Genomic DNA, 14,518 nt, shown 5'->3' with positions numbered 1-14,518 from the left:
AGAGGATCTCTGCTGATGTTGTTTGTCGATGTTGTGGTGTGGTGTTGTTGAAGGTAGAAGGGAGACAGAAAGACAAGTCGAGGTTGAGCTTTTGCTTGGCCGATATTTTACCCCTCCATCGGCTCGGAGTTGGGACTTGTCCATTTCTAGTCTAGCTTCGAGGTGCCCCTGGATCGACAGCGCTTGCTCAACTCTCTAACGTTTTCGACCTACAGGAGTCTGCCCCTCGGTTTTGTGAACTTCGCTTGAAACCGACTGTCTGACGGTTCATGGATACCTGGGGGAAGTGACTATGTGAGCATTCTGGTAGGTAGGTAGGTAGAAGATACCTTTAGGCGAGATGTGGGCGCCAGCTACTCGGTTGCACTGGCAAGCGACACTGGCTTTCCTTTCAAGGTCGCTTTCAATCAAAGTCCCCTGCCATGCTTTGGAAACGAGACAGACCGTAAAAGCATAATATTCACGAGATGCCCGAAGTGCACTCCTAGTATACAAGGCCGTCCCAAATTTCTAGACCTCTTCGCCGTTTTCCTCGCCGTTTCCACCCAAATAAAGGAAACTATTTCTACGCGGTGGCCTCGCTGCCTTCATTCGCTGGCTTAGCAGCACCGGGATCAGACTTCGCAATATTCTCCTCCTTGATTTCGTCAGTTTTCACCTCAGGCTGAGGGACTGGGCTCTCTTGAACCGCTGGCTCTGGCTTGCCAACTGTGGAGGGATCAATGCCATCAACATCTGGATGCGGAGGTGCAACGGGAGATGCGTCCTGAACTAGTGGATGTTGAGCTGCGTCCTCGGGTTGAGGGATCTCGTTCCCTTGCGCGTCGATCAAACGAGTACGAGTCTCATAACGAGTCTTGAAGCTGACCTTTCCTTCGAGCTCCTTGACTTGCTCGGGATCCAAGAGGTTGCCCTCTTGATCTCTGTACTCGACCTTCTCCTCGCGAGAGATGATACTTTGGCCTGGGACTAACGGGGCGGCAGACAAAGGAGGCTTCTCGGGAGAATCAGGAATGCCTGCTTGTTCTTGCTCAACGATTGGCTTCTGCTCATTCGCCACTGGTGGAGGCGGGACGGCAGCGCTAGTTGGAAGCAGAGGGAAGTCTGTTTTTAAGATATCGGCGTTCGCGTTGATGGATTGAGATGAGTACTGAGAATACTGAGGAGCAGATTAGCGGCGTTTCAGCAAGACTAGACTGGGGATCGGGGTATCTATTACATCGGTGTGGAAGGAGCTGCAGTCCCAGTCCCAAGAATCAAAAAGCTTGACCTTGTTGCAAGCATCTTGAGTCCATGGGTTGCCGTAGGCCAGAGGGGAGTAGAGGCCAAAGGTGACGATGGTCAAAGTCAAGAAGACGACTATGCCGAGACGCCCGACCAATGGGTTCTCACGGAGGCCAATGCCTGGAATGCGAGCAGTAATATGATCGTACATCTGGCAGAGGGCAATGACCGCAAAGTAAAGAGCTGGGAAGTAGTGGTGCAAGAACAATTGACGTTGGAGAAGGTAGAATGGAAAATAGTGGAAAGCCCAGCCAAGGACCATAGTACCAATTTCGTAATCGAATCGCTTGTAGAAAGCGTTGTCGTAGTCTTTGAAGCCTCGTTGCCATCGGAGAACCGCGAAGGCTTTGAAGATGACATACATGACGACTGCAAGGGTAGAGGTCCACCAGACAACTGGGTTGCCGATGAGGTAGATTTGACGGTGGTCCTTGCCCCAAAAATTGATACCACGCTTTAGAGTGGGCCAAGAATCAGGGCGAGAATCCCAAGTATGAGACTCGACCAGTCCGGCGTTAGTTTGGTACATGACTCTTTGCAATTCCCAGAATTTTCCGAAGAAACCGGGGTTTCTGTAGTTGACCTTTTCTGCGTCTGCTCCGAGAAGAGGGTGCTCGTTTTGCTCGACATACCAAACGCTGTTGGGGAGAGTTCCACCTTTGGCGCAGGTAACTTCTTGTTGCTCAGATGCCCACTCGGGAAGCTTGACCTTGTGAGAGAATAGAACGCAGCCAGTCATGATGTGAACGAGCCTAAACTTGGTCTGAATAGTTCGGAGTCTAGCCTTGGCCACATCGCCATCGGACATCTTCTTGATGATCTCAACTCTGAAGTAATCGTTGGCATCACCCTCAAATCCCTCGTAACCGTAAGCGGAAACCTCATTTTGCCAATCAGCCTCGGTGACAGGAGGTCTGACATCGTGGGAATGTAGACGGCGACTGGTGGGTTGGTGGAAGAGCTTGATGGTGTCACCATCCTTGATAAAGGTTGGTGGGCTAAGGGCGTCCCAGGCAAGAGTTCCGTTGATAGGTTGTCCATGAATGTCAAGGGGTTGGGTGATGTTCTCAACAATCCAGATGTTGTTTTCATCCTTGTGGGGGTAAAGTGTGATTTGTTGTTGCTTACTTCCGCCGGGGTACATAAGGTTGTGCGAGTGCAGGTAGCCTCCCTGGGTTTCGTGGTGCCTGATGGTCACTCGGCTACCAAACGCAACATCGACGGGAACGTCTTGCATGGCCTTAGAGTTGAGAGTAGCCTGGAACTCGGAGCTCATGAATCCGTCTCCATCACCTGGGTTGACCAAGCAGAGAAAGTGGATTCCAAACATTCCCATGTAGAAGGTGGTTGGGATGACAATGAGGCAGAAGATTCTTGATACCACATGCTTGGCGAAAAGACGCTACAAAGATCAGCACAATCCCGCTCTGGGATACTTTAAAACTTACAGGGGTAACTGTCTTCACGTCTCCAAGCAAAACCCAGAGTTGCAATACGGTCAAGGCACCAACCCATGCGATTGTAAGAAATCCAACCCATTTGACACTGGCTGTTGCACCTAATCCAAGGCCAGTCATGGCAAGCCAGAACCACCAACTTGGCTGGAAAGCCTTCGTAGGACCTTGCTCATGTTGGTTGGTGAAAGATGTGAATGCCAATCCGGTGAAGGCTGTGAAGATCATAAGGGGGGAGTCAAGAAGGATCAATCGTGCTTGGGTAAGAAGGCCATTCTCTGTATAGAATTAGCAATTGTGCGCCAAATACACGTATGGTTCCCTACCAAAGACAATCAACAAGGCACCCATGAACGCAGTCCAAGTTCTGCATCCAGCAGCTTTCAAAGTCAAGAAGATAGTCGGGACCAAGAGAATACCGCACACAGCAGGCAATAACCGCATTGCGACGTATGGTACACCCGGCTCGACGTAGTCCTTTCCAATGTCCTTGAAGTCGAATTCTCCATCAAAGCCAGCCAACCATCCAGCGAGAGTGAGAAGGAGTTTTGCAAGCGGCGGGTGTACATCCATAAAGAACCTGCCCTTGATATATTTCGATGCGAATCCACCAAAGCTATTTAATTCGTCAGCACCTACTGAATAGTTGCAGCAACAGCAGCAGAGAGCCTACTGGACTTCGTCAAACACCACACTGCTGGGCTGGTATATTCTGAACAACCTGACAATGGCAGCCAGCACGGTAACGAAGATCATGACCTGGTAGTCGGTGCCCGGCAGGAGAAAGATGTCATTGTCCGAGACGCCCTCGGAGGTGTAGTCGTCTGGCTTCTTGACGATCACCTGGGACGACTGGGCGCGTTGGACCTTCGCATTGCCGTCCACACCTCCTTTCGCAGAACGAGCCATGTTGGCAGATGTTTTGATGAGATAGACGTTGGTGGTTGGTAGGTCGGATGAGGGAGAAGGGAGGAGGGAGGAGGGCGTTTTCTCCCAAGATCAGAAGCGTAGTCCCGACACGAGCGAGTCAAATAAACCAAGGACAATTCTCTGAATGTAAGTCAAGAAGAAGGTCGCGACAGACTATTAAAGGTGCAGCATCGCAGGTGAAGAATGTTCAAGCCTGGTGGGTGGGTCGAGGTGGGAAGGACGTGGAAAAGGAGAAAACGTCGAGCCCGCATCCCTTTGGTCATTTCATGAAGCCAGATATTCGGCCGCGAAAGTTGACGGGTCTAGCTGCAAGCCCCAATAGAGAAAAAGTTCACTTTGGGGAGTCCACCACGCGATATAAATAATATTCTTTGCAAGATTTGCTTGATTGAAACATGCCTGCTCAGCATATATCTATTTCCATTGATTTCCCCACGATAACGCGTCAAAACAGAGTTCCGATCGAAGCCCTTTCTCGAGCTCGACTCTTATTTTTGGAGTCTCGGCTCAATGTAGTCAAGCGCGGGCGGGAGCTAAGGGATGAGGCTGAGGCTGAGAGCTGCCTCCAAAGATAGCAAATGCAAGGTGTAGCGGGATAATGTGTTTTGAAATTCTGAAAAGCCCCAATATTGAAAGGTTCCAAATTAGAATCGATGATTCGAGGAGAGAATGAAGAGTCAGATATTGGAAGGCCGGCTCTTAGGATATGAAGGTTTTTGGAGCATGTAGCTGTAGCATAGAGTTATTAGGTACTCACAGTACAGTAAGTAGTATCAGTATTCATGCGACAAAAAAAAAGACCGTCACTAGCGATTTCCTTCTGGTGTAAAGCGATTTCGCATGTGCCCTTATCTACTATACAACATGCCATGGTGAACCATTCTATCGACCTCCCTCTCTGCCGTCTCTGCCCTCTCTGCCCTCTCTGCCCTCTCTCCTAGAATTCGTCCTTGCCCCATTTGTTGTACTTGTCATGCAGCACCTGTTAAGAAGGTTAGCATGATTTCTCCATGGGCTGCCGGACGTTGGACAATCAAGGCCTCTTTCTCCACCACACATGTACGAAACCTTCCAAAGGAAAAGTACCACGCAACCGCCGTAGCTGTCAATCAATTCTCACTCGAGAATCGTCTTCTGTTCCCGGCATCTTAGGCACCGTCCCTCAATAGACCTTCATTTTTCCATGTTCTCTCCATGTCCCCAACTTTCGGTCCTATCCGCTGATATCCCAGACATACGCTCCATACACTAGAAGAAAATCGAAGCCGAGATTCCGTACCTTGGGCAAGTTGACGTTGGGGACAATGACGCTGTGCAGAGCACTCGGGGCGTCCTTAGGAGGATTCTTTGGGTCTGCACCGGGGTGGTATTTGTACTTGTACTCGCCTCTCGCCTTGTCTCCCTCGGTCACTTCTTGCTGCCATGGCATGCTTCCCTCGGCAATGCTCACTTTCGCTTCGGAGGTCGAGGATGTTGGCTTGCGGCCTGCAGGGCGGTCAATTAGGCCGGTCCCGACTAAACACACGCAGGAGAAGCAAGAAATGTACCAAAGTAGTATCCAGCAAGACCCAAAGCTCCAGTCATGATGCCACCGAGGATCTGGAGGGCGCAGGTTAGTCAATGTCGTGCGTTTGCGCTGCGTGACTTCGTACGAAGAGTTCGGGATCCCGCTTTGCTCCCTTTTTAAGGACGTCGGTTTCAGCGCCCTTGGCTGCCTTGGCTGCTTGAGCAGCTGCTCTCATGATTGTTGGTCTCATGGTGTCTAGTGCGTTGATAAATTGGTGGTGGTCTGGTTTGGAGGAGTGGCGTTCAAGATGTTCATCGGCAGGGTCCGGGAGAGAAGAGAAGCGCTGGTCATATGAATCCGCATCCGGGGTCACGGGTTTAGGTGGGGCGACCAACTGTACTCGCAGTGGGTTTTTGTTCACATCAACATCGAATCGTTGACCGTTGGGTGTTTTTTTTGGGTACTCCATTGATAGAGAACCCAAGGATTTTACGTCTCGGTGTCACCCGTACACGATTTAATTTTTGGTTTGGCCATTATTTGTACGACCAACAGCACTTCCAAGTTCCACGCGCGAAGAACCACTCCTCATTCCAGAGCCAGCCAGTCCACGGAGTTCTTGATGGTCTGAGGTCGGTGAGGTAAGCAAGGCAAAGAGCCGTTGTTCTGGCTCTGTTCCCTCATCCAATCGGTACTCTTGTAGCAAATGTACTCTAGATGAACTCTGAATGAACTCCAGATGAAGTCCAGATGAAGTCCAGATGAACTCCAGATGAAACCTCATCCCATTTGCCTTACAAACATTGCTGGGCGGTCCGATGTCCGTCCGTAGGTACGTAGTAATGAATATTTACCGGGGTGGGTCGACTTCTAGAAGAAGCTTGCCTATGCAGCTAGTCAACTGTGATACGTAGGTAGTACTTAGTACTACTTAAGTAGCGGGTAGTGGATTCATGCAAGTAGCTTTCTCCGTAGGTACTACGTAAGTAGTTGTAGGTTGGTGCGGAGAAAGTACGTAAGGCTTTGGTACCGATATCATGTAGACCTACCTAGGTATATATATCTTATCTATATATTACGTGGATACAAAGTAGGATAAATTATAATATAGAGTTTATGTTGATCTCTCTTCGTCCGGATAAACTGGAAAACTCACCCGTAGATATGACTGAAGTGAAGCTTCTAGAGTCCTTCTAGCCGCTCTACAATAAACAAACAGTACTCACCTCCTTCGGATGGGCTCCCCACTGTGGGTATGAGTGGTTATGGATGCTAATAATCATCAAAAATGAAAGAATGAAAATTAGAAGAATGTTGAAATTAACACCTTACCTAAACTTACCTACTGTAAATGCAAACCAGAATTATCGCCTGGATCGCAATCCCTTGGCCCCGGCACGAAAGAATGGTCCATGCCTACTACCGGTAGGTAGGTAGGGCCATGGCTATGGCCACGGCCACGGCCCCTTTGGCAACTACGAATTTGAATTTGTCCGTCCGAAAAAAACTCAGACACTCACCCACCTCCTGCATCGCACCCACACACTCCTTTCATTCCAACCTCACTTACCAATTAATAATACTCTGCTCTACTCTTCTCCACTCGACTCGATTCTGCTTCACTCCCTCGAATCCACTCCTCCGCTTCCAAAGAACCCGTTCTCTGTCGATCCAGGCGGGTCCAGCGCCGTTCCTGGCCGTTGCGCTTCCTCCGAAATATTTACTTTCATCTCCCTTACAACGCGCTAGCCCCCGACAACACAATACGATACGATACGATACGACACCAGCCAGACACACACTTCGACTTCACCCACAACCTTCCTCTTCGCGCGTTCGGACGGTCTGGGGGCTGAGGCATGTTATGTATGAGAAATTAAGTTGGCAGTTTTGAGGAGCAGTTTAGTCCTCTCCAGCCGCAGAGATGACATCGCGAGGCAGTACATCGACTTTTCCACAACCTCCGAGGATCGACCAACCCAGCCAGCCCGAGATGGAGGACGAGGAGAGCATGCTTTCATCACGCATGACGGACATTGTCTCGGAGGATGGACGAGAACAGCCGACAGAGCAGTCGATTGCTTCGAGACCAAATACCGACGCCACGGGAGTCTCCCAGCGAGGCGCATGGCCGCAGAAACCATCTTCTCGGCGGGCATATGCTCCTTCTCACAGTCAACGAGGGAGTGTTTCTACAACAGGAGGGGCGAGGCCACCAAGCGCCAGGTCTCATGTGCCATCACTCACCTCGCATGCCTTCTTTCGACCCATGAGTTCACAACGTTTACAGGCGCATCGGGGAGGAGCGCGACCACCGACTTTGACGCAACCGAGCGTGAGCGCGGGGGTATCTTTTGAAGGAGGGATAAGGAGCAGCGTCAATTCCAATCAGACGGCCAGGCCATATGATCAAGATGGTCCACCACCGCCGTCGAGAGGGACAGAAATGACAGAGCAAGAGACCGTGGACAGATATAGGGCCAACGCAAGTCCTTCTCAGGGTTATACTACTGCTGGGAGCTTGACAGACAGTGTACAGCCATTGCAACGAAATCCCGCTAATTCGAAGGGGCTCACTGTGAATGTCGACCAGGGTTACAAGCCTGCGAATGGGCTTGCAGCTGTTGCAGTTGCAAATCCCTCCAAGTCTCCCCGTTCTTTTCGCTCTAGCTTTCTGCTACCTACGCGAAATGAGACGGCCTCGGGAAGCCCGAATCGAGGTATGCCGGGGAGGGAAAAATTATCCTCAATTGTATCTTCACCTGGTTTGACGCCAGTCGACCCACCGAAAGAACTTCCCAATAATATGAACCATGGGAGCAATTACGAGTATTTCACAGGAAACACGGTCTTCTTCTGGGGAGGAAGGTTACAAAACACTCGAAGTCGGCCTATCAACATAGCTACGGGTCTTATGTTCATCATCCCCGGCGCCCTCTTTTTTGTATTTTCCGCGTCTTGGTTATGGCACAACATCTCGCCATCGATACCCATCATCTTCGCATACCTCTACTACCTCGCCATGTCTTCTTTCATCCACGCCTCGCTATCTGATCCTGGAGTGAGTAGAACCTTCTGGATAATCAGCTCATGCTAACATTTCCAGATTCTGCCCCGGAACCTGCACCCCATGCCACCTCCTGACGAGAACGAGGATCCTCTTCGGCTTGCTCCTCCAACCAACGACTGGACCATGATCAAGTCAGCACAGTCGTCTACGGCAGCAATGGAAGTGCCTACTAAATACTGCAAGACTTGCAACATCTGGCGGCCAGCTCGAGGCCATCATTGTCGTGTCTGTGATAACTGCATCGAAACTCAGGATCATCACTGTGTCTGGATCAATAACTGCGTAGGCCGACGCAACTACCGATATTTCTTCACATTCGTCTTGTCTGGTACCCTGGTAGGCCTCTGCCTCATCGCTGCCAGTCTCGCTCAAATCATTGTCTACATGGACCGCCAAGATATTTCTTTTGGCGCCGCCATCGACCACTTCAGAGTCCCGTTCGCAATGGTGATTTATGGCGCCGTTGGCACGCCCTACCTGCTAGCATTGACTGTGTACCATCTCTTCTTGATGGGCCGCGGTGAGACCACCAGGGAATATCTTAACTCCCACAAGTTCCTCAAGAAAGACCGCCACAGACCTTTCACCCAAGGCAACATCATCAAGAACTGGCTTGTCGTCTTATGCAGGCCTCGGCCGCCGACCTACCTCAGATTCAAGCAGAAGTACGAAGATGGCGATCAGCGACTCGGTGAGAGGAAAGGGAAGCGAACGGCTCCGCTGAAGGACGAAGTGCAGGGTAAGGGCGTGGCGATGGAGATGCAGAATGTGCCTCCGAATATCGGGTTTCAAGGCCCCATGGCGTTGAGAGAGGACGATATATAAGAATTGTAATGTTTCGTAATTTTTGTTTGTGTGCGGTACATTCTAGCGATCGATTCTGGCTGGTTTCTCATCCACAGATTGGGTGTGAGTTTAGGGGGAGGGAGGGGAACTGCTTGAATACTTGGTAGTAATATTGCTCTTTCATTCTCTTCTTTTCATTGGGGGCAGGGACGATATTATAGCTTGGGTAATGTGTTTCTTATGACATTCTGAGAGCCTGTCCAGCGGCCCGCCCGACTTTCTTGGTATCGTAGGCGAAGATAGGACGGTGGCCCGATGACAGAGGGGGGGGGAGTGGGGGAGAGGGGGAGAGGGGGTGGGGGGGGAGAGAGGGTGGATGGCATTGTTTATAGGTGTGCTGCTCGTTGTGATATAGATATACCCGTACTCTTTACTGTACAATGTGGCACGACTTTGCTTTCCAAAATCTTCCTTGGAGAATGATACTCGTCTTTTCGTCACCCTATCTTTTTTCTTTCTTTTCTTCTTTTTTCCACTGCTCTACCCTTCATCATTCTTTTCTCAACTAATGCTACCGGGTTGCTGGATGGAGTAAGAACCGCAAGTGGCTGCGATTTTCTCAAAAGGTATATTGTTTTTAAATATGCATACGTAGGCGGAGCGCAGAAGGTGAAGGTCGCTTGCTTGCTTGCTTGCTTGTTTGCTTTACCTTTTTGTTTTTTCGCTTGCTGTAGAAGTAGGTTTTCGAACGTCGGATTCTTGCAGAGTGTTGGTGGTACGTTTGGTACCGACGAAAAGGGTTGGGATTTGCGATATACCTACGAGGACGACGACGATAGCATAAGCGTGAAATCAGTTGCGTCCATGCTTACGTTTTCGTCCGGGTCCCTTTCTGTTCTTCTGTTTTTGTTTGCGCAGACTCTTGTTCGATGGCGTGGTTGGTAGGTACCTAGGTAGGCAAGTAAGCATAACTGGTTGACGGCATTTCCGGACGTCGTCGATAGTAACACTGCGAGTAGTCTTTGGCTTGGTACTCATCAACCTGTAGCTTGGCTATGTCGAGCGGATACTTCTTGTTATGTATGTGTGTGTGTGCTCTGCTAAGTGGTGTAGCGACGTCGGACGTAGGCATTACTATGGCTTAGATGCGCCGGGGTGCTGCAAGTTCACGCCACCTGAATGGCCTGCATCCAGGCCTTCGTTGTAATTACTATCGAGGTCCATTGTGCCGACATGGTAGCAAGAGTTATCGTCGAAGTCCAAGGCGGGCTGGAAATTGATCGAAAGATCCGTTGCCCACGTGTCCACAGGCTTGAGGAAGTTTCCGAGTGAGGTGCAAGTGGTGCTGGCGAGGACTACCACGGCGTAGAGTGGTGGTGACTTCACGGGGACGTTTGGATGAATGAGTTGAATCCGGGGAGAGACAAGTGTCTATAGTAGAACTCGGAGGCCTCTGATTGTCAAGTCCGAGAATGATGTGAAAAATGAAAGATTTCAGAGCGAAGAGCTACGGAAGTACTTATCCTTCAACCTTTGCAGCTCTTTTTCAACCCCTCGACTTGTACATCAATCGAATCAATCGCCATGGAATCGTATAATGCCGACGATGTCATTTGCGGGAGAGGAGTGTTGCTTGGGCTCATTGTTGCGAGTAACGTAACCACTAGAATCTGGAACTATATTGTAAGCACAATGTACATTGGTAGATATTACCAGATATCTGGTTACGATCACGAAGACTGAGCTGTGGTGCCATGGAGCCAATGCTGAGTCCACTTTCTGAGAAGACTTGGATAGTCGAGATGTAACAATCAGATCATATTCATAGAAAGTGGTGTTGAAAATCAGCCGAGATGTGACTTTATCCTATATTACTTTGGAGCAACTTCGATAAGCCATAGAAAGCTGTGTATAGTAACGACCCTTGCTGGAAGTTGCGGTATAGGATCGGTCACTGACGGGTAACTGTATACTTGGGCAGGTATATCAACACGATAACCGAGAAATAACGGTTAGAAAATTGTAGAGGTTTCAGACGCGATCGTGTCACAGCTGTATTCTGAGGCCCCTTCGTTGCGCTACAGTATCAGACGTACGAAAATAAGATCGTGTTTGCAGAGAGTGGAGGGGAAAATCATAAGAAGAAAATCATACGACATGAAAATCATACGAGATGTTGCTTTTTCTAGCATCACTTTGGAGCGATTTCGGCGACCCCGAGAAAGGTGTATGACAACGACCTCGGAGCCAGCGAGTCGTTCTTGATATCTACCTTAGCTTTGGAACGGCTGCGGCATGGAGGAAGGAGAGGATCGAGAGCAGGAGAAGAGGATGGAGATTCAGAAGGTGGGATTTTTGTGTATTTTGTATATTCATCAGTTATATTTTCAGCGCTTTTTATTGACGAAGAAAGATAACGCAAAAAGGAGACAGCATGATTCAATAAGATGTCATAGATACAGGGACAGATATCTTCTCGTCTCAAACGATTTACCGTTTTAGTAAGCTGTAGAATATCAAAAAAAAAAAGTGACTGCCGCCAACTGACGTTGGACGTTGGACTATTACTTGTTAGCGTCGGAAGATTCTCGGGTTAAAATTTTTACTGCCAATATAACACCGTCCGAAGCGCCGACGCATATCAAGTAAATAGGACAGATGGTAAGAGTCTCCCATGCCTCATTCCGTAATATAATTCTAACATAGAACAGGCCGAGCTGGTTATGGCGCCAGGTTAAGGTTTCCTTAGCAACAATCTCCTGGTCACGAAAGTGGCGTGGGTTCGAGTCCCACTCTGTTCATGGTTTTGTTTTTGTCGTTTTTCTTTTTGTCGTTTTTCTCTGCCTTTCTGATCATATCCGCGTGTCTAGATCGTCATTTTTGGCCTCAGAATACTGGATGAAAATTTGTGGTTGTGGGCTGCTATGTTCTCGGTTAGCCGGCGCTAGCGCCTTGATCACCAAGAATGCCGGTATATTATCACAAGTGTGACAAGCACATCTCTCCCTATGTCACTCACTGCGCCATTCTTTCTTTTTGAGACACGAAACATCGCGTTCAATTGGAATCCATTTGCGGAAGTATTGCGTCCAGTTATTATACTCCATGCATGCCAGTGACTTCTCAGCTGGACGGGGCTTCTTGACATTTTATATGCCGAGCTTTGAGAAGCTATGGTGACTCGTAAGTGATGGCTAATAAGGTGATCAAATTTGCTGAATCTTGTGATCCTACTTAATTTTCATTCTGCGACTTTCTCACCTGGCTAAGATGAAAAATTTGGCGTTTAACCGTTGATCTCCAGAGCCCAGGTCAGATTGCTATGAACACACATATATATACCCGTATATATGGATTCTGAAATCCGACGACGATAGCGAGTATTAAATCGCACTCGGTGGTGACCCATTTCAGATTTTATTTTGACCTATAAATACAACGATCTTCATATCGGGTACTGCCATGCTTTCTGGTATTGCTACTGGGTCTGGTTGATGGCTTCTCTGTTGGCAAGTATGCAATGATGGAAGTCCAAATTCTCGGGCTTGAACCTTTCGACTCTGAATAACGGAGGCTGGTCTCAGCTTCTATACATCCTACACCGAGTCTCTGTTGTATTTGGAAGCCCAGGCGGGGTTATTTCCTCGGGGGAATGTAGAGATATTCAGCCGGAGAGAAACCTCTTTGGGAGGACTCGACTCCGCTTACCGAACATGGATCGGTAAACAGTCCTGAAAATAGAAGCTTTCCTAAAGATAGCAGACGGAAAAAATATCTAGTCGTTAGGCTTATATTGGAAGAGGGTGAAGATATCAGATCCCTAGTGAATACGGCAGGCGAAACGCCAGAACGATAACTCCTAGGGAAAGGGTTCTCAAAGCTTACGAATTCAAGATTATTAATGTTGAAATATTTGGCGATTATGAAAGAAGAATGCAAGTTCTTATTTTAGAGTACCTCCAAAACCACTGCTGTGGACAATCCACCTTTCATACGAGCTGGTCGTCTCTTTGCTACAGTCGGGCCTGAACGATTCTCAATCATATAGGAACTTCAGAGTCTCGACTGACAGGCATCGGAGAACTATGAGAGCAGAAGCCAGTCGACGTTGTGTTGTCTCTGGTCCAGCACTCTCTTCCCAATTACAGCCCACCCCGCTGAATCGACAACTCAGATTTGTGGCAAAGTCCCCAGACGACTTGTTATCATTACGCGCTAGCTCTCTGAATAATTTGAGATCATGGCGTGAGTTTTTGACTATAATGTCGCATCATGAGCTGCAACGTTGTTGAAGTGACGAGTTGGTGCTGGGGTCGATACTCGAAGACCTCATCTCAACACCAAAAAATTCCACACCACGCCGAAGAGGCTCTCATGAAGCTCAAAGAGCTAGGCCGAAATGGCACGAAATTTCTCGAAACCGGCATGGTGCTATACTCCGTATGAAGCAAATTGGGATCCCTGATAGGAGGATATGATATGCTCAGGGGTAAAAGCCGCACTTACCGAACGTCGTGACTTGCTTGATAGTGACCAAGGACGCTGATTTCGCTCCCGCTACACATCCAACAGTAACGCCCCGGAACTTCTCACCTCAATTCAAGCTGGTGGGGAGCGACCGTGGATTGTTGACAGAGAGGCTGACAGGTTGCAGCTTCCGGGTCATGAGAGAAGTGTCCGATTAGCTACATTCCGGAAACTCCACTTGTGAACAATCTCTCCAAGGCTACAGAGTAGATGTTTAAGCTTGATTACTTCTACAAAGAATTGCTAGGGGCCGAGCTTGCTGAGTATAGAATGGCCGGAGTTGTGATGTCCTTTTCCAGAAAGTTCTGGCAAGGTCGGCAGGGTTCAGGACCAGCAAATAATCGAGCGTGGCGGCGTAGTCAAAACTCGCAGTATCAGTCCAGGCCACCTCTACAGAGACATTTGGCTGTTCAATTCGTTACTCCGACATTAGATTATGACTTTAGGCACCAATACGGAAGTAATGTGCAAGTGTCGTGGCTTGTGACGGAGGGCGCCAAATTGAGGATTCAAATTTCCACCTTCGAAACAGATAGGTATTAGGAACGGTAAAATCGCCAGATATGATTAATTCCTGGCGTCTGTGACCGCGGTACGAAGTAGTGGTAATATCAAGCTATTGGAGTAAGAGATCGTTGGAGCCAAGTGTGTATCGTTTTCATGATGCCGGCCTCCGCCATACCCGGACACGAGATTTGATAACAGAACACCTTATGCATCACAAACCTATGTGCCAAACCATAGCCCTACATTTAAAGGCAGAACGAAGCTTGGATATTGGAAACAGTTATGAGTCGACAATAAGAAAGTTGTGAATCATTACGGAGCTCGATACAGCGCTCCGGCAGGCGTATCTTTCGCAAGACAGCTATGATATAGCAAACACCTAAGCCACGGCATTGCTAACAGCAGCTGTGTTGTCAGCAAAGTCAGAACTGTACTACCGTAATCAGCAAAGAT

General features: G+C 48.8%; 3 protein-coding genes across 3 annotated transcripts; 1 reads left to right on the top strand and 2 right to left on the bottom strand.

The window, feature by feature from the left end:
- Positions 1-565: 565 nt before the first annotated feature.
- L3040_006143 (uncharacterized protein) lies at positions 566-3,647 on the bottom strand (the record flags this gene model as incomplete). Its single annotated transcript, XM_007288417.1, has 5 exons — positions 566-1,159; positions 1,220-2,686; positions 2,733-3,016; positions 3,065-3,354; positions 3,412-3,647. The coding sequence occupies 5 exons, from the start codon at positions 3,645-3,647 to the stop codon at positions 566-568; spliced, it is 2,871 nt and encodes a 956-aa protein (XP_007288479.1).
- A 958-nt stretch (positions 3,648-4,605) lies between these two features.
- L3040_006142 (uncharacterized protein) lies at positions 4,606-5,644 on the bottom strand (the record flags this gene model as incomplete). Its single annotated transcript, XM_066156633.1, has 5 exons — positions 4,606-4,650; positions 4,948-5,061; positions 5,119-5,153; positions 5,216-5,267; positions 5,321-5,644. The coding sequence occupies 5 exons, from the start codon at positions 5,642-5,644 to the stop codon at positions 4,606-4,608; spliced, it is 570 nt and encodes a 189-aa protein (XP_066011308.1).
- Positions 5,645-7,099: 1,455 nt separating this feature from the next.
- On the top strand, positions 7,100-9,070 carry L3040_006141 (uncharacterized protein; the record flags this gene model as incomplete). Its single annotated transcript, XM_007288419.1, has 2 exons — positions 7,100-8,236; positions 8,282-9,070. 2 exons carry the CDS (start codon positions 7,100-7,102, stop codon positions 9,068-9,070), a joined length of 1,926 nt encoding a protein of 641 aa, XP_007288481.1.
- Positions 9,071-14,518: the final 5,448 nt, after the last annotated feature.

The sequence above is a fragment of the Drepanopeziza brunnea genome (assembly GCF_022702325.1).
Source record: "Drepanopeziza brunnea f. sp. 'multigermtubi' strain 214-2 chromosome Unknown ctg10, whole genome shotgun sequence".
Lineage (NCBI taxonomy): Eukaryota > Fungi > Ascomycota > Leotiomycetes > Helotiales > Drepanopezizaceae > Drepanopeziza > Drepanopeziza brunnea.
This window is presented reverse-complemented; position numbering and strand designations above follow the sequence as displayed.